We start from the raw sequence: 22,158 nt of genomic DNA on the forward strand, positions 1-22,158 counted from the left end.
CAACACTGGCCTTACCTTCCTGCAGGACAGGAAGTGACAGTGTGGGAGCCGAGTCTGCCCCCGCCCCTGGGGGGCAATCACAGCGTCTCTGACCACAGACCCCGCCCAGCCCCCTCCTCATTTCCATTCCTTCCTGGGCATCCACCTTGGCAGACTCTGCCTCGGTGTTTTAGGCGGGGAGTAGAGGCGAAGGAAGTGCTCATCTGACCTCTCCTCCTCTCCCCAGGCCTTGAAGGAGCTGAAGGGCCGGACGGAAGCCATCCCGTGCGTGGTGGGGGACGAGGAGGTGTGGACTTCGGACGTGCGGTACCAGGTGTCTGTAAGTCCAGTGGGCGGGCAGGGCTCAGCCTCTCCCCTGAATCTGGGGTGTGTCTCGGGCAGCACATAAGCATGCAACATGGGGTCTCTGCCTCCAAAAGGACTTAGAGTCCCTGCAAGATTTTGAATTCTGTGCACTGGTATAAAACTTCCAAAGGCAGTCTTAGGGGACTCTCGTAAAAGGTGCCAACATTGCGCCTGCCAAGAAGTTAAAAACAGCAGCTGCTCCCAGCTTTGCCATCGCTTTGGAAAAGTTGACCCACTCACCAGCCTAGGGAGTAGGAAGCAAGGATAGAATGTCAGAATCAAAGAGAATCCTTCCGTCAACAGGTACACACTACTATATATACAGTAGATAAACAGCAAGGATTCACTGTCTAACACAGGGAACAATATTCGATACCTTGTAATAGCCTGTAATGGAAAATAACCTGAAAAAAAATGTATAACTGAATCACTTTGCTGTACACCTGAAACTAACACAATATTGTAAATCAACTATACTTTAAAAAAAAAAAAAAAAGATAATCCTTCCAAAGAAAGACAGTCACCAAAGTCCTGGTCTGTATTTGGGAACCAGTGGTCTAGCTGACAATGAGCTCAGCAGAGGTAAGCACCCAGGGCATGGCCAGGTGTCACCTCCTCCTAGAAGCCCTCCTGTTGGAGCCCAGACTTCAACCACAGACACATCTGTTGAGACCCTGTCCCCTCTGCACAAGCTCCTCCCTCAGTCCCTGCCAACCCCCTTGGAGGCTGGAAGAGCAGGAGGTTAACTGCCCATTTTGCAGATCAGGGGAGAAGCTCAGAGACAATCAGTGACCCTCCTGGGGTGGCACAGTTAGATACGGAACAGGGATGATGGCTGCAGTTTCCCCAGAACCATATCCCCTTGATTTTGATTCAAGTGAATTCATTCACACCCTGACTTTGTCTAAAGGGGATTTCAAAGCAGAGTGTTAGTTAGTATATGGCAGCAGGATAATATTCTTGCTGTGACCTGCTGGTCAAAATCCTGAGGCCCTAGGCACTTGCTGGAGATGGCCACAGACTTGCCTTTAGGCCTCCTGGTCTCCAGTGGAGAGGAGAACACATCATTTGCCCTAGTCAGAGTGTTCCTGAAATAATCCCCCACTGTGTGGTAGGAGAAGCACAGCCATTTCCGATACTGGGCCCAGAGAGAAATTTCTCCTGAAAGTGTCAGAAGGACACAGTGACGTGACAGATCCCCGCAAGAGTCACACGTCTCACGCACGGATGTTTCGTGGGGCTGCTTCTCACACACTGTCGTGTGGGCTGAGGATGTCACCAAAGCCCAGTGCCTGAGGATGCCCAGAGGTCGCCCTGCAGGCCCCATGGCCACTGCTGGGGTGGGCTTTCCATCCAGAGCTCAGGCTGCAAATCGATAGCTGGTAGCTTTGTTTCCAAAACCTAAACATGGGGCGATTTCATGTACAAATTCAAATGTCTGGCTTCTCTTGAGAGAAGGAAGATGTGGCCACACAAGTGGCCTTCCTGTGAGCCCGCATGTGGGGTGACCCTCTAGCGGCTCCAGTCCCCAGCCCAGCCCTCTCCACTCATCCCTCTTGCCACTCTGGCCCTGGCAGGCCTCTCAGAGCCCCGGCCAGAGCAGTAGCTGGTCTGCGTGTCCCTCCTGCATTCTCCTTAAGTCTTTCTCTCCGCGGAGATTTTGCTGGATAATGGGACAGCGATAAGACAGCCCGCCTTTCCTAGCAAGTCGCTGGGAGGCATCTAGTCTGGCTTGACAGTTAAGAAATGGCACGCATACTGCTGCCAGTCTGTTCAAGAGTGAGAGTGCTGTTCTTTGGTGACAGTTGGGGATCTTGACCAGGACTCACGGCTGAATGGAAGTCTGCGGTGCTTCCCTACAAGGTGGCCTGAGGGTGAACCCCTGGGTCTGCTCCAACCCCAGGCAGAGGCACCACCCCATCCCTTTTTATCCCTTGTTATGGTCATGACAGTTTTAGCCCAGAAAGGCTTAAAGCAAATATGCACCTTGGCTATGAACAAAAGGGAAGTGTGTATTTGTCTTTGTGTACACATATATATACGTCTTTTTTTAAAATTTATTTTTTTATTTATTTATTTTTGGCTGTGTTGGGTCTTTGTTGCTGCACACAGGCTTCCTCTAGTTGCAGCGAGCGGGGGCTACTCTTCTTTGCGGTGCAGTCTTCTCACTGCGGTGGCTTCTCTTGTTGCGGACCATGGGCTCTAGGCGCGTGGGCTTCAGTAGTTGCGACACGCGGGCTCAGTAGTTGTGGCTCACGGGCTCTAGAGCGCAGGCTCAGTAGTTGTGGCGCATGGGCTTAATTGCTCCGTGGCATGTGGGATCTTCCCAGACCAGGGATCGAACCCGTGTCCCCTGCATTGGCAGGCGGATTCTCAGCCACTGGGCCGACAGAGAAGCCCTATATATACGTTTTGATTTTATGGATACATTGGGAGTTTCCAGCTTTGTGCAAATGGAACCAGTTGCAAAATAAATGCCACGGTATGTAAACGAAGTGGTTTACTCTATGGCATTATTAGCTAGAAACCTGTTTGAAGTTGGAAAACAGTTTCCAAAAGGCTGACTTTAGCTCTTTCTAGGAGGGGTACTTGTAAATCATGATAATAAAACCCACCCATCCATCCATTCATCCATCCAAGCCTCCTCGGCCCCAGACCTAGGGCTGGGACACAGCGGTGAGCATGGCACATGGCTCTGCCCTCATGGTGCTGACCTAGGGGAGAGTGAGATTGGTGTACATGTCAGCAAAGAAACAAACAATTCCAGATGGTGAGAGGGGCTGTGGAAGGCACTGGTGATGGGCTGGAGATGCGAGGCCACGTAAGACAAGGTGGTCCACAGGCCTCTCTGAGGAGGTGACATCTGAGTTGAACCCCAGGGATGAAGATGGGCTGGGGACTCATCGTCAGCAGAGGGGTCTGTGGGTGCAGAGTCAGGAGGGGGCTGGGTGAGCTGCAGAACAGAGAGGAAGCCGGTGGGGCCAGAGGATTCGGGTGTGGTTCTTTTATTTATTTATTTATGTGTTTATTTTTGGCTGCGTCAGTGAGTCAGTGAACGGGGACTACTCTTTGTTGCAGTGCATGGACTTCTCACTGTGGTGGCTTCTCTTGTTGCAGAGCACGGGCTCTAGGCTCGTGGGCTTCAGTAGTTGCAGTGCGCGGGCTTCAGTAGTTGCAGCACGCAGGCTCAGTAGTTGTGGCTTGCGGGCTCCAGAGCGCAGGCTCAGTAGTTGTGGCGCACGGGCTTAGTTGCTCCGCGGCATGTGGGATCTTCCCGGACCAGGGCCCGAACCCATGTCCCCGGCATTGGCAGGCGGATTCTTAACCACTGTGCTACCAGGGAAGTCCCACGTGTGGGTCTTGTTGGCTGTGGTTAAGAGCCTCTTCCAAGAGCCCAGGGAGCCATTGGAGGGGGTTAAGGAGGGTGAGACTTTCCGGAAAAGCCCATTGCTCGCTGGAATGCTTTCTGATTTCAGGACAGAGGAGGGATTAGGAGTGTGGGCTTGGCAGAAGAAGTGAGTCCGGACATAGATGTTTGGAGGGCCAGGTTCCCATGGGCAGCCAGGGAGCTGGGATGGGAAGGTGGGTGGAGGGCCACGATGAGGAGCCCACAGCAGGTGGGTGGTCTGGGAGGCCGGGGAACAGCTTGGAACAAAGCACTGAGGGTTCCATGCGAGGTAGAGAGGTGCAGTGGGCGTCTGGGGTGGGGGGCCGTGTCTGCTCAAATTGATGAGCTCCTCGCCTGCCCCCATGCGGTGAGCCAGGGCAGCCTTTGAAATCGTGTGGTGCTGCTACCTGAGGGATGCTGGGTCCAGGGATGGGCACCTGACCCCAGCTGGGCCAGTCGGAATTACCTGCCCTGGAAACTTGGAACCAGCCACAAGCATCTTTCTTTGCAGGGCTGGGAGCTGTGGGGAGGGCATTGAACACCTCCCCACAGAGGATGAGAGAAACTAAGGAAGCGGGTCTGTTGAGAGATGCAGGACACCAGCTCTAGAGGAGCAGAGGCAAAGGAGAAGGAGCCTCAGGGTTTTCAGGCTGGGCTTCTCGGATCTTCCTAAGACCCAGCTGCATCCCACCCTAGTCACCGTGAGGAGGCCCCTTTCTGCCCACTTGCTGGTTATGTATCTTTGAGCTGCTTGACCTCTCTGTGCCTCAGCTTTCTCATATGTAAAATGGGGTAACAATCACGCCACGGAGGGATGTCGTCAGGGTTCAACGGATTAATCCGTGTCAAACACTTGGTGCCTCTGCGTGCGGGAAACTGACTAATGTTAGCTTTGACAGTAACTATCAGTGTTCCTTAACCAGGGGCCTGCAGCTAGTTCATGTAAAAAAGAGCTAGTTAAGGGCTTCCCTGGTGGCGCAGTGGTTGAGAGTCCGCCTGCCGATGCAGGGGACGCGGGTTCGTGCCCCGGTCCGGGAAGATCCCACATGCCGCGGAGCGGCTGGGCCCGTGAGCCATGGCCGCTGAGCCTGCGCGTCTGGAGCCTGTGCTCCGCAACGGGAGAGGCCACAACAGTGAGAGGCCCGCGTACCGCAAAAAAAAAAAAAAAAAAAAAAGAAAAAAAAAGCTAGTTAAAAAGAAGTGAGAGGCAGAACTGTTTTTAACCACTGGAAGTTATTCACTACCTTGTCAAGAGACTTTCTGCTAACCCACCCCAGTTCTCACGCAGGTGCCATGTGGGGTTTTGTGATATCACTGAGTCCTGTCCACAGGCAGGAAAGATCCTGAGGGGTCCACACAGCATCTTCCGTTATTCCTGATGGATTTCTCCACAAGGCGGTTTAGGGGCTAACGGTGGGCTAGGGTGGGAAGCTGGGCTCCAAGCCCCATGATGACGTTGGCCTAAGAAACCCACCTGTTTGGAGTTTATGAAGCCAGGAACTGGCATGTGCTTTGGACGGATCAGGAAACTCACAGGGCTCTGATTTAGGGGAGTGAAGGGCTGGCCCTTTTGCAAATGGGCTGAGCACACATCTGTCCAGATGGAGCCCTGAGCAGCATGTGCAGGGTTAAGGGGGTGGGCCCAGGGCCCCTACTCTGAGGATTCCGTAGGTGGCCTGGGGCAGGGGTCACCCACAGAGGCATCCTAGAGCCCCTGCAGCTGGATCAGCAACCAGAGGGCCCACACCTGGAGCGTCAGCACAGCCTGGGGTCTGCAGGCTCTGCAGGTCTGCACGGGTGTGTGCCAGGTGTCAGCCCAGAGCGGCTCCCACGGCCTCGCTCACCTGGTCTCTGTAACCGCCCAGAGCCCGACCTCACCTGCAGCGCCGCCGGCCTCCATGGCCACTGCAGCACCTGAGTATTTTTCCAGACCCTGGGATTTTGATAACCCCCTGGTGGGCACTTCCGGTTTTCGTTTCCCATACCACCTCACTGACCTGGCCACGTGTCATCCTTGCAGCCCTGGCATTTGGGGCCGTGGCGGCGTGAGGGCAGGAGCTCTGTTACCGGGATGTATTGCTGACTTGCGGTGTCCGCAGTCCACTGGGATTGGATGTGCTGAATAGAAGGGCCCGGGTCCCCAGCTTCTCGGCCCCTGAGGCTCACAGGCCAATCTCAGCTATAGACAGGATACAGGTGACCATGCCGGGGAGGCCACTTTGCACTCAGACCAGACCAGTGCTGCCCAGTAGAACGTTCTGAGATGATGGTGGAAATGTTCTGAATCTGCTCTGTCCTCTTCGGCAGCCACCGGCCCCACGTGGTTATTGACCACATGAAACCTGGCTTGTGCCACGTGAGTTGAAGTTCCAGTAGGCATGTGTGACTAGCGGCTGCCTTATTAGACAGGAAGGCCCTAAACAGTCCATTGGAAGACTTACAGGTGGCGAAAGTGCTGATAATTATGGTGTAAAAAATAGGTCGGGAAAGAAGTGGTGTTTCCCCCACCTTGTTGCCCAGGCTGACATTCAGCACTGCCGGGTTGTTTGTAAACGTCTGTTGGGGTTTCATCCCTTTTAGATGAGTTAATCTGGGTCCCAAGCACGGGGCTCGAGAAGCAGTTGCTCTGTTCCTTTAGGGCCTTGGGGGGTGGCAGAAATCCTGAGTGTTTCACAACGCAGTGCATCGCCTAGGGCCTCCCGTGGTGACAGCCCACCACCGAGCCTCACGCCAGACCCAGGTGTAAGGGCAGGAGCTATGTTGGAGGACTTTTCACCTGTGACCCCATTTGGTCCTCCTCTCCGTGCTTTCCCTGATGGGGAGACTTGGAGAAGGAAAGTCAGCTTACAGAAAGCTGCACAGCTAGTAGGGGGCAGAGCCGGGATTCGAACCTATGTCTGACCCAAACGTCCATGCTTTCCCTCAAAGACTGTTCTGTTCATACCTTTCTCCTGCACCGTGAACCTTCCAGAGGTCATCAAACAGCAGGTGCCCCTGTAACTCTCAAGGTGGAGAGGTCAGCGTGGGCCTGGGCGATTGGAGAAGGCATCATGGGGATTGGAGGGCAGAGAGCAAGTGGCCTGGAATGCCAGCTCTGAGCCTGGCTCCATCCCCACCTGACCTGGCACCTCCCTCCTGGACAGCGACCTCACTCTTCTCTCTTCTTCCAGCCCTTTAACCATGGACACAAGGTGGCCAAGTTCTGCTATGCAGACAAGGTGAGTCCCTGGCGACTTTGGGGTTGGGGTGCTACCCCGTCTTGTCCGGTTAGTTGCTGCCATGGGGGTAGAGGTCAGTCACTGCTCCCCTCTCGGGCCATGGAGGGTGGGGGTGTCCGGGGGGCGGCTGGCACTGAGGGCGTCCCCGGGCACGTGTCTTTGACTGGGCCAGGCGTGCCGGGGTTACCTTGCGCCTCATGAGCTGCCTTGGCCAGGGCTGGGACATCCGCGCACATGCCCCTTGTGAGGCTTCCCTGATTTAGGGAGGGGGAGGGGGGGCTGGAAGGCTGAGTCAGGGAAATTGGAGGCATCGTGGATGGAAAGCCGGGCAGAGAATTGGCATCAGGGAGGGCCAGCGAGAGGCCACGGGGTCAAGGCGCTGGTGTCACGTGGTGATGAGGGCAGTTGGCAGCTGGGATGCCAGCGGCAGGTGTCTGTCTCTGGCTGCAGTTCTGGCCTGGCACGGGCAAGGTCAGGCCCGGACCTCAAGGGCTGGAGGCTCTGGACAGCGGGTTCAGGAGCACCAGGCCCCAGGAGTAAGAGGAGGCCCTGATGAGACCACGAGAGAGAATGGAGCAGGTCCTTGGCATGTTGCCCTACCTGGCAGGCCCCTCGGACTCCTCCAGACTGAGCAGGAGGAGGCTCGGAGCCTGGGGCAGCCCAGCTGGCCATGGGACATGGCGTCTGCTGCTGTAGGGGGAGGGGGCTGAGGGCCGAGGGAGCCAGGGGTCTTCCCTGGGTGAAGAGTGACCTCCAGATCTCTCCCTCCCTCGCTCCTCTGGGACCCTTCCTGCTGCAGGAGGAAGCCCCCAACCTTTCCCTCTTCATCAGGCCCTGCTTCACAGAGCCATCGAGGCCGCCTTGGCTGCTAGGAAAGAGTGGGACCTGAAGCCTGTTGCAGACCGGGCCCAGGTCTTCCTAAAGGCAGCAGATATGCTCAGCGGGCCGCGCAGGGCAGAAGTCCTGGCCAAGACCATGGTGGGACAGGTGAGATGCCCACTGGCACAACCAGGGATGTAGGGGAGGCAGTCGTACCCCATCCAATTCAGCAGGCGTCAGCTGAGTGACTTCTGGGTGCCCAGACCTGCTCTGCGTGCGGGAGCCCAGGAGGTGTCCTTGAGGGACCAGGCCTCGGAGAGGGGACAGACCTATATACTTTGTAGACAAGGTGGATTGAACTACGCTTTGCGTGTCCTACTCTGGAAATGGCCCCTCCCATCCACTTCTGTCCCCGCCCTGGGCCAGGCCCTTGTCGTGCTTTGCCTGGACTGACAGTTGCCCTACGCGGTCCTCCAGGCTCCATCAGACCTCTGCAGCCCTCAGAGCGGTTTCTGTGACACCTCCAGCAGGTCACGCTAGCCTTATGAACCACCGAGATCTCTCTCTCTCTGGCTGAGGGTCACGTCCCAAGTCCTGAGCCAGCTCCCAGAGCCCTTCCATTCCCACCTCTGTCCAGCTCACCAGCTGCTCTGCCCTTTCCTGCCAGGCCATCCCGCCCATGATGTCACCAGCCTGGACCTAGCAAGGCTCCTGGACACCTCAAGCATCCCATCTCCTGCCTCTGCCCCGGGTCCCCTGCCTGCAATGCTCCCTGTCTTCTCTGCCTCATGAACTCTTAACTGTCAAGGTCTAGCCCAGATAGCGCCTCCTCTGTGAGGCTTCTAGAACCTTCTTAGTTCATAACGATCTGTCCTACCTCTGTGCCCGCCCCCCTTCCCCAACATGCTGTTCCTCTGTCGGTTATAGCTCAGATTCCATGGGGGTGTAATGACTTACTTTGTGTTTGTTTCCCCTTTACAAGTTTTTTGGGCATTGTGATCACATGCTAGTGTTCTCTGTCTTCCTGTGTCTTGCACCGTGTCTTCCTGGAGTCACAGAAGTGCCTGATAGATGTTTTTTGAGTTGAATGCATGTTGAGCCAGGGAGTGGCATTAGCAGTTGAGAGAGGGTTAATTTCGCCTTAGGGGGTTTGGGTGACCCCAGCGCTCTTCCGGGTTCGCCATCACGTAGTGAGAGCGCCCTCTGCTGCACGGAGCTGGTATGACAGCTCCACACCCGGCTAAGTGTCTCCTGATTCAGCAGAGCCCCTGGGGTGGGTGTCGGGCTCCAGAGTGTCCCAGGTGAGCCACAGCTGGGCAGAAAGAGGCGCACACACTCCAAGACCAGGTGAAGGTGCCTCTTTATTTGACTTAAGACTCAGGAGCTTGTAGGAAGCATGGTGGCCACACAGAGCAGGAGGCAGTGTGTCTTAGCTCAGCTTCCCCTGCTGTGCGTCCTGAGCAGGGTTAGCAGCTGCCAGTGACCCAAGGAGGGGCCGCCCGACCCGAGAAAGCCCGATTCTTGCTGCCCAGAGTCCTTTCCTCACGGCTCACGTTCGCCGTCAGGAGGAACAGACAGTCTAAGGAAATGTTTACAGTCCTCAGGTCTCCTGGTTCTTGGCCCAAATGCACCTGCAACCCAGTGTCACCATGGACTCAGGGTCCAGTGTCAGAAGAGGGCTATTGGGAGGCACGTCCTCCACCACTGACCCCCCGGCCCTCCCGCCTCACAGGGGAAGACGGTGATCCAAGCAGAGATCGATGCCGCGGCTGAACTCATTGACTTCTTCCGATTCAACGCCAAGTTTGCCGTGGAGCTGGAGGGGGAGCAGCCCATCAGTGTGCCGCCCAGCACCAACAGCGTGGTGTACCGGGGGCTGGAGGTACCCCCAGGTGGTGGAGCGGGGGTTGGGGGCTGCTGGAAGCCCTGGGCTTGGCCTCACCACCTCCTCCCTCCCCAGGGCTTCGTGGCAGCCATCTCCCCCTTTAACTTCACTGCGATCGGCGGCAACCTGGCGGGGGCGCCAGCCTTGATGGTGAGCTGTGGGCAGCAGGCGGGCGTGGCGGGAACGGGTCATCACTCCTCTGTCAACAGACAGGAGGCCACGTCAGAGCCCCTGGGATCCCAGCCCTCGTCGCGGGGAGAAGCACAGAAAGTGGAGGCAGCTGGGGACTGTGGAAAAGGCTTGGGGGTCAGAGGCTGGTCTGGGTCCCAGTTTTGCCCCACTCTGTCTGGGTGACCCCAGGCAAGTCCCCGCCCTCCTCTGAGGCAGTTTCCTCACCTACAATGTGGAAGTAAAAGAAAAGCTTACATTACAGGGTCATGAGGAGCAAAGGAGGCCACGCTTGTGACACATCTAACGCCAGGCAGGTCTGGCCCGGCGCGGGCTTAGCGTTATACAGGGGCTGCTACTAATGATGATACTTACAGCCCACCTTTGAGCGCCTGCTCTGTGCCTGGCGACTTATTTGTCAGGGTTGCAAGGCTAGCAAATGACGGGACGGGTACGGATCTGGGCTTGGTCTGTCTCTGGGCAGGTGGTCTTGAAGTTGGTGGGCTCCACTGTCGTTATCAGGGTGAAGGTGGCCATCGGCTCCCAATCGATGGGGGAGATGCAGCCCTACCCGCGGAGGTCCTGGGTGGCTCGGGGCGCAGCAGGAGGAGGGCTGACAGCTGTCGGGCAGCTGGGTGATCTGGAAGCGTGCTCGTGCACAGGGCCATCCTCGTGCCTCTGCACTCAGACAGACGCACACACACCCGGCACCCACGTGCCCTCGTCCAGGACACGTGCAGACAGAGCCCTGTGAGCACTTGCCCAGCCTCGCCCCGTGAGCACCCAGCGAGTTGGAAACACCCAGAACAGACCTGCCCAAGGGGTGCTGGCAGGACCAGTGGGCACAGGCTTCCGGAGGAAGGGAGGCTTTCGTAACCAGAGTGTGGGAGCAGACCGGGCAGGGTGTGAGCTCACTGACAAGGGCTTCTAGGGCCTGGTGTGCAGCACCTGGGCACCTGTAGGAATGGGGCTGGGTAGGGGATATCCTGGCCTGCATGGGGTCCTGGTGGCTCCAGGTGAGGGATGACCATGCTTCAGGGTAGGGTGGGAGTTGGGGCTGGCGGCCCCTGACCTCATGAGTCATCACTGTGCCTCCCGGGCAGGGCAACGTGGTCCTGTGGAAGCCCAGTGACACTGCCATGCTGGCCAGCTATGCCGTCTACCGCATCCTCCGGGAGGCCGGTCTGCCCCCCAACATCATCCAGTTTGTGCCAGCTGATGGGCCCACGTTTGGGGACACTGTCACCAGCTCAGAGCACCTGTGTGGCATCAACTTCACAGGCAGCGTGCCGTAAGTCCCCGAGGTGCGGTGGGCAGGGTGGCCTGGGGACGCTTACCAGACCTCGTGACCTCTGTCCGGGAGCTGGGGCTGTGAGCCCAGAGGTCAGGTGCTGTGTGGCCCTGGGTGAGCCACTTCACCTCCCTGAGCCTGTTTCTTCACCTGTATGAGAGTAGTCATGATTCTTACCTTGCAGAGTAATCGTGAAGGCCAAACTAGTTAATGGACAGGAAGGAGTGTGACAGGCTGGAAGTGACCTACAGTTGTTTAGTGATATGGATTTCGATGCCACTACCATCCCTGGAAAGGGCACGAAGGAGCTTGGGATAAACTGGAGGAGGAGAGTCAGGAAGGCTTCCTGGAGGAGGTGGCATCTAAGCAGACGAGTAGGCCAGGCAGAGGTGGAGGAGAGCGTTCTAGGAGGGGGAACAGCATATGCAGAGGCATAAGGCTGAAGCTGTTGGGCTCTGGGCTGTGGACGTGGTCCCGTGGGGCTGGAGTGTGGAGCTGGGGGCCGAGGGTCAGAGGGTGGGGGCAGGATATGGTTCGATCACAACTGCTCATTCACTCACTCACTCACTCAGCTGGTGTTGATCGAGCCCCCATGTGTACCAGGCTCTGCCGGTGCTAAGACTGGGCAGTGAACACGTGGAGTGGGCAAGGGCCTACCTCTTGGGGGATTTAGTCGTTGTGACTATAAGGCCCCATGAACCTGCTAAGGTGTCTGGACTTTATCCTGAAGATGATGGCAGCCACGGAAAGTTACATGCAGGGGGCGTGGCTTAATCAGACTTCTTTTGTTTCAAACAGGGATTGCAGACGGTAGGTCTCCAGTTGGCCCTGGCAAGTGGCTCTGTGTTCTTTGACTCCTAATAGGGATGGACCAACCTTGTACCATTGGGACAGTTTCTTGTAAAAATCCAAATACTGGGCCTCTCTTAAGAACCTGGTCCCACTGGGCCTGCATTTCCATGTGGCACCGTTGGCTGGAGGCGGGTGGGAGGTCTCTGGTTCCCCCCGTCGTGACAGGCCCTGGGCCTCTGCCTACCTGGACGGCCTCGCTCATTCTCTGTCCGGCCCCTCCGGGCCCCTGCGTATGCAGCCTCTGATCTAGATGATCGCTCTGGCTACTCTGAGCACAAGTCTCCGGTGGGTAGAAGCAGGAGGCAGGTTAGGAGGCGTCCACGTCCGGGGAGGGATGGTGGGCGCCTAAACTCGGGTGGAGTCGTGGGAACGGGGTGAGGAGGGCTGATTCAAGTGAGGAAGTATCAGGGACACTCGATCACCTGTCTGTGGGGTCAAGGTTGGGGGTGTTCAGTGGGAACATCCAGGCTCGGGGCAGGAGGTGGGCATCGTTCACCAAGGTGGGCAACCCAGATGGCTGGGCACCTGGGAGCCTAGGGAAAAAGATGAATCACATGGTGGTCACTTCGAGTTTGAGGTCCCCATGGGCCATCTGGGTGGAGATGTTGGGGTCTGCACTCCGGGCCTTCCAGGTATCCTAGGGACACCTGCGGTGGCTTCTCGCCCTCTCTGCCTGGCCTCAGGCTCCCTTGCAACAGCAACCCCTGCTAAGGTTTGCCGGGTGGCGGTGGCAGCGTTAGAATTGCTGAGGAGGGCTGTTTTCCAAAAGGCCCGCTCTGCCAGCCACGGGCCCCATGGGTCTCTGCCTATTAGCGGGTGGAGCGGGCCTGGCCCCCATTTGCCATGCTCTGATGAGCAGCGGGCTTAAAGGTAGGAAAGCCATAAATTAGTATTAGCTACTGTGTCGCCAGCTCCCTGGTGATTAGCATTTTTATTGTTTTGTGGTGCTGAGGTTGGTCACACTTGGAGCCCAGGGAGGAGGTAGGGGCCTGAGCTGCCTCTCCCAGGACCCTCTTTGGTTCTCTGGAGCCTGGGCGTGAGCTCGTGGTGCCCCTCGCAGACCACGGTGGTGCCTGTCCCCATCAGGCACCCATAGCATAGCCAGCACTGTCCCAAGCACTTGACTCACATTAGAGCCACCACAAAACAGCCCTGCCAGGTGGAATTGTTCTTTCCAGTTCCCAGACATGGCACGGAATTTGAGGCTCACGGAGGTTAAGCGATGGTCGCAAGATCACACAACCGTGTATGCCTGAGTCAGGACTCAAACCCGGCATCCCCTGGCCTCAAAGCCTGGCCCTTCTCTGCACTATCTTGCCGCCAGGCCTCCCCTTGCTCCCTCCTTGTAAGCCCAGAACGCAGTCCATTTCCAGCTGCTCCCACCTACTTGGTTCCCCATCCCCATCCCCATCCCCACCACCACCACCGCTGTGACCCCTGCCCGCCTCCTGTGGGGCTGCTGCCCCTAGCGCTCCTCCCTGGGCTTTCCAGCCTCTTCCTCTGCTAGGGCCTGCTCCCTACCCCCCAGGCCTCTCACCCTCTCAGGTGCCTGAGCCCGGCTCCCTAGTCACTGCCCTGTCCTCTGGTTTTAGCACCTTCAAACACCTGTGGAAGCAGGTGGCCCAGAACCTGGACCGGTTCCACACCTTCCCGCGCCTGGCCGGAGGTAAGGGCCCTTCTCCCCGTGCCTTGCCCTACAGCCCTAGGGACCCCTCCCTGCCCTGGCCGCCATGCAAGAGAAGGAGGCGGAGGTGATGCCCCCAGAGGTGGGGCGGCCCTGCAGACGCAGAGAACTCCTTCAGGGTGGAGCCCCTGCTCTGGCACTTACACAGAGCATGTATGCCTCAGAGTGTGCAGTTTTTCTTCCATTCATCCATCCATCATTCAGCAAGTAAATTATGAAGTATGTTCACAGACGCTTTTTGGACACTGGGGATGCAAAAGATGATGAGACCCAGAGACCCAGCCGTTACGAACCTCTATTCCAACAGCGGGAGGCAGACAGTAAACAACTAGATAAATGATGTCAGGGAGTGAGAAGGGCTGTGGATAATTAAAGGAGGGCAAAGACGTGACAGGCAGGGATCCTCAAGGGCTGGGCGTGGTGGGACTGTGACTTAGGGTGGCTGGTGGGGTGGGAGGCCTCTTCAGGGAGGGAACATTTGAGCTGAAACCTGAGCAATGGAAAGAAACCAGCTTCGCAAACATCCGGAGGATGGGCCGTCATGGGCACCCGTACTGTCCGCTAGAACTTTCTGCAGTAATGGACATGGGCTATATCTGTGCTGTCCAATAGTATAGCCACTTGCCACGTGTGGCCGCAGGGCACTTGAAACGTGGCTGGCATGGCAGAGGAAGTGAAAGTTTTGTTTCATTTAATTTTAATTAATTTGAACTTAAATAGCCACGTGTGGCTGGTGACTACCCTGTTGCACAGCCCAGATCTAGGCCAAGGAAATGGCAAATGCAGAGGCCATGAGGTGGGAATGAGCTTGTGTTTGAAGAAACAAGGCCAGTGTAGCTGGGGAAGGGAGGGAGGGCGGGTGGCAGGAGATGGGGCTGAGAGGTCAGCAGGGCCAGGTCTTGTCAAAATAATAATTTTCCCACAAAGAAACAGTTTCATGGTCAAGGACATTTGGCGTGCACCGTGTTTAAAGTAAAACGGATTCCTCATCTGCAGGACTTCTCAGAGACTTTAATGCACTAATATATGCATTGCTTATCTTCAAGAGCAAAGGCTGATGTGCAGTGTTTCCCAAATTCTTTGGACTACACAACCCTGTTTTGACAGAGGACCCCCTGGACCATGTTTTTCATGGAACACACTCCGGGAAGATGCTGAGACCTCTTGAGAGGGAGGGCTGTCCAGGCTCACACAGTGCAGTAATGGCAGAGCTGGAGCTGGTGGTTCAGCATTCTTGCTCCTGGGGGTGAAGTGGGGGCTCACAGGGAGACTGGACCCCACGCCTGAGCGGGTGGGAACTTTGTAAAATTTTATTGAAGTATAGTTGATTTTATAGTACTGGGTTAATTTCCCCTGTACAGCAAAGTGATTCAGTTATACGTATATATGGATTCTTTTTCATATTCTTTTCCATTATGATTTATCACAGGATATTGATTGAATCTAGTTCCTTGTGCTATACAGTAGGACCTTATTGTTTATCCATCCTATATATAATAGTTTGCCTCTTAAGCTGGTGGGAGCTGTGATGGGGGTGTCAGGACAGGTGACCCTCCTCAGGGCCAGCTCTTGCATCTCCAATTTCCAGTTCCCCAGTGTGCCCCAGTCCAGCCTTCACGAGATGGGGGACAGTGAGTCCCTTGTGTGAGCTGTCCATGGTTTTCTGTTCTGTCTCCTTCCCACCATCTCCCTGAGGGAGAGAGACCGCTACTTACTCTACCGCTTCCCCCCTTGAGTATGAGACTTTAATCTCTCTGTGCCTCAGTTTTCTTGTCTTTAAAATGGAATAATAATGTGAGGTTGCTGTGAGGCTTCAGCGAGACGGAGCTCAAAGTGCTTTGACCCGAGTCTGGAAGTTAGTGCTTTGTAACGAGCTGCTATTAGCTGATGTTTAACCGAGTGAGGAAACCGAGGCCCGGAGGGTGGGGTGATCTGCCGAGGCTCCCTCATGCCAAGGAGATCGAGGAGGGGTGTCCCCACCGTGGATCAGGAAGAGGGGCCAGCCCTGGCCGTGGACCTGGGGTGGCCCCCTCTCCTCTCACTGGGTGGGGGTCAGGGGAAGGCTCAAAGGAAGCCACGCCCACTGCAGGGAGTGGACCAGCTTTGGGGAGCCTTGGGTTCTGGTCCTTCCTCTGCCTTTATGTTGGGCAGCAGCCCCAGGGCTCAGTTTTCTCATCTGTGAGTTGGGGGAGCTGGTCCTGATGCCCCCTGGTGCCCTTCGCCCTTGCCTGGGCCTCCGTTTTCTCATCCCTAGGGTGGGAGGACAGGCCTGGCTGATCAGTTTCTGGGAGGTTATTGGGCTCCGACTCTGCCTTCTCGTGCCCTTGTCCTGCCAGTACTGGGGCTGGTCACAGGGCCCTGCGGACGGGTGTGGGCAGTGCGTCGGGCCCCTCGCTGGCCTGGGGAGCCCACCCCCTCCTCATGCTCCTCCACCGCCCCGCCCCACCCCTGAAGAGTGTGGCGGGAAGAACTTCCACTTTGTGCACCGCTCGGCCGACGTGGACAGCGTGGTGAGCGGGACCCTGCGCTCAGCCTTCGAGTACGGCGGCCAGAAGTGCTCGGCCTGCTCCCGCCTCTACGTGCCCCACTCGCTGTGGTCGCAGATCAAAGGGCGGCTGCTGGAGGAGCGCAGCAGGATCAAAGTGGGCAACGTGAGTGGCGCCGGCCTCCCTGCCACGGCCCAGCGGGGGGCTGATGGGATTGGAGGCTGGTGGGGGGGTGCGGGGAGGGCGCTCCCTTTGTCTCCGACTCTGTCTCCTCCCATGTCTCCCTTGCTTCCAGCCTGCAGAGGATTTTGGGAGCTTCCTCTCCGCCGTGATTGATGCCAAGGTATGAGCAGGAAGCAGGCCGTTCCCGGGGTCCCGTGCCTGGACTGGGTGGGAGGGGTAGGAACAGCTATAGGGGCGACCCAGACCTGCTGCTTCGAGCAGGGCAGCCTGATAGCCACGCATACACCCGCACCACCCCTGCCAGCTCTGAAGAGGGTGGAGGCATCCGTACCCAGAGGGCAACTCGCCTCCCGCACACCCTGCCCCAGGCTCGACAAGACCCCTTTAAGTGCCTGTGTTCATACGCACACGTACAAATAGGCCTGCACACCGCATGCATCAACCCGGACGCGCACCGTACATGCACAGCCGCGAGCACGTTCATCTAGATCTCTGAGTGGGAGCATGCCTGTAGATTGACCCACGTGCACACGCACGCCCGCATGCACACGTATCCTACACAGAAACATTCGTGTGCAGGTTCCCATGTGTATATAGGCACCCTCGTGGGTCTGCACGCACAAACACACACACATAACAAACACATCCATATAACGCAGGCATACATGTGCCTACGTACGGAAACCTACAAGTTCATGGCCATACATGTATATGTGTGCTTGTGATGTTTGTAGTTGTGACACACACATACACACACACACAAGCGCGCACATCTGCCCTTGTCTCTGCCCTGGTTCAGCCAGGCCCCGACTTTTGCTGTCAGGGCCCCCTCCCCCCACTTCAGAATTTGGGCCCTTCAGGGGCAGGTGTTTGGGGTGAGCGTCAGGGGGCTGCTGCTGGGAATGGCCTCCAGCCAGCCCCTGATGCCCCCTACCCCACCCCACCCCCACAGTCCTTCAGCCGCATCAGGAAGTGGCTGGAGCACGCCCACTCCTCGCCCAGCCTCACCGTCCTGGCCGGGGGCCAGTGTGACGACTCCGTGGGCTACTTCGTGGAGCCCTGCATCATCGAGAGCAAGGACCCCCAGGATCCCATCATGAAGGAGGTGATGGGGGGGGCGGCCCGGGGCCGGGAGGAGGCAGCCTCTCCCCCGAGCATGGCACACGCACAGGGCCCTGGTGCTTCACGGGGTGTCACCCCATCTCACAGATGTGGAAAGCGAGGCCCTATGAGGGGACCGTCTCACACCCGGTGAGAGCAGAGCCAGGCCCTGAGCTAGGGCCTCCTGACCCCACATCCAGTGCTCTGTCTTCGACGCTGCTGACCCGGGCTGGTGTCATGGCGCTTGCGCTGTCCGCAGCCACCGAGGTCCCTGCGACCGTCTCAGTGGCTGACACTTGTAGACTCTTAACTGTGGGCCGGGCATTTGACAGAGTTGAGGTGGGCATATCGTTCCCATTTTACAGATGAGAAACTGAGTCTCCGAGAGGTCGGGGGGGTCAGGAGGACAGTGCAGGGGGGGGGGTCTTCCCCCAGCCCCTCGATGGCAGAGGGGACGGTGATACCATCGGGCAATTCCTGGGCCGGCTGTTGCCGGAAGTCTCTCCTTTCCAAGGGCCTGGGCCCTTGGCTCTGGGTGTGGGTCTGGCTGGCAGGGAGGCCAGAGACTCCTTGATCTTCTGCCAGGTTGGGGTGGGGTGGGCCGGGTGGAAGCCAACCCCGAGGGAACCCAGCGGGAGGCAGCGCCTGGCCCTTCCTGCAGGGGCTGAGGAGGGGGATGGGGAGAGGCGGAGTCCAGAGCAGGGAGACGGGAGGCCTCGGGGTGTTGGTCCAGGTGGGGCCTGACCCTGGGGCTTCTCTCCCAGGAGATCTTCGGGCCTGTGCTGACCGTGTACGTCTACCCGGATGACAAGTACAAAGAGACGCTGAGGCTGGTCGACAGCACCACGAGCTATGGCCTCACGGGGGCAGTATTTGCCCAGGATAAGTGAGTGGCCACAGCCCCTCCACTCTAGTCCTGGTGTCCTGTCCCCACAGGACCCTGCTGTCCCCGGAGACTGCCTCCTGGGCGCTGATCCTAGTAATAATGCTGCCCTTGCTTCTCTCCATTCTCCTCACCTCTGCCCTGACCGGCAGGTAGACACAGGCAGTGGGCTCTTTGTTAAAATGCAGATTCCGGGGCCCCACTCTTGGCTGCTGAATGTAGGTGTCTAGGGGTGGGGCTGGGGAATCAGTGCCTTTGACCTGCTCCCCGGGTCTGATGGGGCTGCAGAGCGGAAGACAGGCTCGGGCCCAGGTGCACTGCTTGGCTGGCAGCAGCAGGATTCCAACTTGAGCACCGGGACCCTAAACCTGAGGCTTTGCCCTTTCCTTTCTCCGTGGTACTGCTTGTCTCCCCGTGTCTGCCTTTAAGAGTGGAGGCGGGGGCTTCCCTGGTGGCGCAGTGGTTAAGAATCCGCCCACCAATGCGAGGGACACAGGTTCAAGCCCTGGTCCGGGAAGATCCCACATGCCGCGGAGCAGCTAAGCTCATGTGCCACAACTACTGAGCCTGCTCTCTAGAGCCCGCGAGCCACAACTACTGAGCCCGCGTGCCACAACTACCAAAGCCCGTGTGCCTAGAGCCTGTGCTCCGCAACGAGAGAAGCCACCGCAATGAGAGCCTGTGCACCGCAACGAAGAGTAGCCCCTGCTCGACGCAACTAGAGAAAGCCCACGCGCAGCAATGAAGACCCAGCGCAGCCAAAAATAAATAAATAAAATAAATTTTAAAAAAAGAGAGAAAAAAGAAAACATTGAATTGTTTAAAAAAAGAAAAAAAAAAAGAGTGGAGGCGGGATTGGAACCTGAGGGGCAGGCTGGGGGTCTGGAGGTTCCCCAGCTCCCAAAGGCAGGAAAACTGGACCGAGATGGGCCACTCCCTCGAGTACGTACAGCCTGAGCCTCATCCAGCCCTCACAGATGCCCTGCGAGGGAGGCGTGCTAACCCCCTTTTCAGAGGAGGAAGCTGAGGCTCAGAGGCTCCTGGGAGCCTGTCAAGGGCCCATAGCTGGCGGCTGGCCTCATGCTCACCAGGGTGGCCCATGTGGGCTGGGACGGGGGTGTTGGAGGTTGTCCCTGGGTCTGGAACGAGGGTGAGCTGGCTGCCCTCTCACCGCTGCCCTGCCTTGTAGGGATGTTGTCCGGGAGGCCACAGAGATGCTGAGGAACGCTGCCGGCAACTTCTACATCAATGACAAGTCCACTGGCTCGGTGGTGGGCCAGCAGCCATTCGGGGGGGCCCGAACCTCTGGTGAGTGGGGCCCCCTTTCCAGAGGGGGCCGAGTTCCCGGCGGGAGACCCTCGGTCCTTCATCTCAAGGGTTTTAAGAGGAACAGCAGTAGCACCATTTACTGAGAACCGTGGGCCGGGCCCTGTGCTAACTCAGTCCTGCCAGCAGCCTCCTAAGCCCAGGTGCTGCCATTCTTCTTCCCATTTTATGGAGGAGCAAACTGAGGCCCAGGGAAGTGAAGTGACTTGCCTAAGGGCACATGGCTCGAGAGTGGTGGCGCCGGGATTTGGGTCCCAGCGCCCACACCTTTTACTGTCATACTCCAGGCTACCAAAGTCCATCCCCTTCCTATTTACAAATAGGGAAACTGAGGGTCGGCGAGGGGCGGTGACTTGCCAGAGTTCCCAAGGGCCGGAAACCAGGTCTCCCGACTCCCAGTCCAGTGCCCTCCACGGTGCCCCCCTGCCTCCCAGACACCTCTTGCAGGTGAGGTGCAGGGACCTGGGGAGCACGGGCGTCCTGCCTGCTCGCCAGCTCCTGCCTTGCCCGACCTCCAGCTGAGTGCCCTCCGCACAGATGCGCTCGGGAAACCCTGGCCGCTGTGACTGTGTTAGGGTTACTTTGGCAATTTGCTGCCCGTGCTGTTGCCCCATTTATTCCTCCTCCCCACTCCTTTTCCCTCTGCCCATGGTGCCCCATTTATTCCTCCTCCCCACTCCTTTTCCCTCTGCCCAGAGCTGTTGTATCTTTTTGGAGATAAACAGAGCTGTCTTTTCCACAGGGACTAATGACAAGCCAGGAGGGCCCCACTACATCCTGCGGTGGACGTCACCCCAGGTCATCAAGGAGACCCACAAGCCTCTGGGGGATTGGCGCTACCCATACATGCAGTGAGCCCCGCTCGGCGCCTCTGCCGTCCACCCGACTATCTCTCCAAACGACTGACCTCAGTGCACTGACCCCACCCCAGGCCCTCCACCCGCTCTCCACAGGATGACCCTCTTTCTAGGGCTGAGGCCTGCCCCCTGCCTCCCACTGGCCTGGCCTGTCCCACCCTTGGAGTCAGATGCCGGGCTCTGGTTTGAGATTACGCAGTGGGGAGAACAGGGCCGCCACCCTTGACCCCATCGGCTGTCCTAGAAATTCCATCTGGTAGGTGTGACCTTGGTGCCCGGCTGGTTCTCCATCTGTCCCCTTCCCTTTCCTCTACACTGTGGCCCAGTGGCTCAGGGACCTGAGGAATGGTGGTAGAGTAGCTCACGGATCCGTGGAGGAAAAGGAGGCAGCTCAGGGGCCCCTGGCAAACCTCACCACCCACAGAGGCTCCTGGCCTTGGCCCCGGCTTCTCCGGGTGTGCAGGGTCGCGTGTGGCCACAGTGGCCTACAGGGCTGGCAAGTCGTGGCTGCAGGGCATGGGAGCACCAGCTGGCCTTGCCCTCTGTAGTCCGGGCGGCTCACTAGCTCTTTGCCCAGGTGTGCCTGTACCAGCAGGTACCTGTGCCCAACCAAATGCCTTAGACCCCGTGTGCCTTGCTCCAGAGTGCCTGAGCTCACCTGAGACCCACGGATTCCTGGCTATCTCCATTTGGGGGTCTGGGGGGACTGCTGCAGGCCACCTGCCAAGATGTGGGATGTGCTGGTCCTTCCTGTTTGGGCTGTGAGATGGGCAGACTTTGGGGGGCCCTTCCTGCTGCTTCCCTTAGCTCTCGGGTCCTGCCTCTAGAGCCTGGGGTTTCCTGCAGGAGCTCAGCACCCGCTGGCTATGGTTGAACAGGCCCGGGTACATGTTGCTCCCACCTTCCCCAGCACCCTGAGACCTCTCCTTGGGTCCCCGTCCAGCCCGGGCTGAGGCTTGCCTCTAGAATTATCCCTCCTTTGCATGTTAGTGGCTCTGTGTAGACTGGCCCCTAAGAGGCCTGTTCCTTGACGCAGCCAATCGGTGGACACTTGCAAATGCATCCTGAGTAGATTCTGGGTGGCCAGGGAATGAGAAGTGGTGACTTTGGAGGACAGCTTTTAGGGGGCCCCGAAAGGGCTGGACCCTCCTCAAGCACAGCTGGCAGGGGGCCCCCGCGGGGCTGGAGTGGCCGTTCCCCAAGTGCGCGGTCACGCACCTTGGCCCCCGGTCAGGGGTGGGTCCTGATGCTGCCCGGGTTGTTTCCCACAAGGGTCCAGGTCAGGCGGCGGGGGGCTGGAGGTGTTCCTGCTTCTACTGGTTCTACACTGTGAGGTGGCAATAGGATCTGCCTGATGCCACCTAATAAAATGCCTCTTACTTAACCAAGTCGGTGGTCTTTCTGGTGGGGTTGGTGGGGACTGGTCACCTTCTACATCCGACGGAGTTGCCAGTGTGTCATTAGGTGTCAGGAGGGCAGTGCCCTTGGTGTGATGGAAGGAAGGGTGAGCACTGATGGCAGGAATCCCTGCTGTGGGTGGCAGGAACTCTGGCGCCGGAGGGCCTGGGTTCAAATCCCGGCTCCAAAAAGTTGTGCAATCTCTCTGACCCTCTGTCTCTTCATGTCTTAGATGGAAATAAACCCCCCCCCCCCCACACACACACACGCACGC

The 22,158-nt window shown here is 57.8% G+C and overlaps 1 protein-coding gene across 1 annotated transcript in view; it reads left to right on the forward strand.

Annotated features, from left to right (window-relative positions):
• The window catches only part of ALDH4A1 (aldehyde dehydrogenase 4 family member A1), a 32,484-nt gene extending 10,607 nt beyond the window's left edge, over positions 1–21,877 (forward strand). Inside the window, exons 3-15 of the mRNA XM_082832752.1 lie at positions 227–319; positions 6,904–6,951; positions 7,783–7,938; positions 9,503–9,652; positions 9,731–9,805; positions 10,927–11,114; positions 13,559–13,632; positions 16,105–16,301; positions 16,432–16,479; positions 17,272–17,424; positions 18,185–18,306; positions 19,493–19,611; positions 20,372–21,877. Of these exons, the coding sequence (XP_082688878.1) occupies positions 227–319; positions 6,904–6,951; positions 7,783–7,938; positions 9,503–9,652; positions 9,731–9,805; positions 10,927–11,114; positions 13,559–13,632; positions 16,105–16,301; positions 16,432–16,479; positions 17,272–17,424; positions 18,185–18,306; positions 19,493–19,611; positions 20,372–20,484 (1,536 nt within the window). The 3' untranslated portion in view covers positions 20,485–21,877. The remainder of the gene's footprint in view (positions 1–226; positions 320–6,903; positions 6,952–7,782; positions 7,939–9,502; positions 9,653–9,730; positions 9,806–10,926; positions 11,115–13,558; positions 13,633–16,104; positions 16,302–16,431; positions 16,480–17,271; positions 17,425–18,184; positions 18,307–19,492; positions 19,612–20,371) is intronic.
• Positions 21,878–22,158: the final 281 nt, after the last annotated feature.

Source organism: Leucopleurus acutus (assembly GCF_964270905.1).
Source record: "Leucopleurus acutus genome assembly, chromosome: 2".
NCBI lineage: Eukaryota > Metazoa > Chordata > Mammalia > Artiodactyla > Delphinidae > Leucopleurus > Leucopleurus acutus.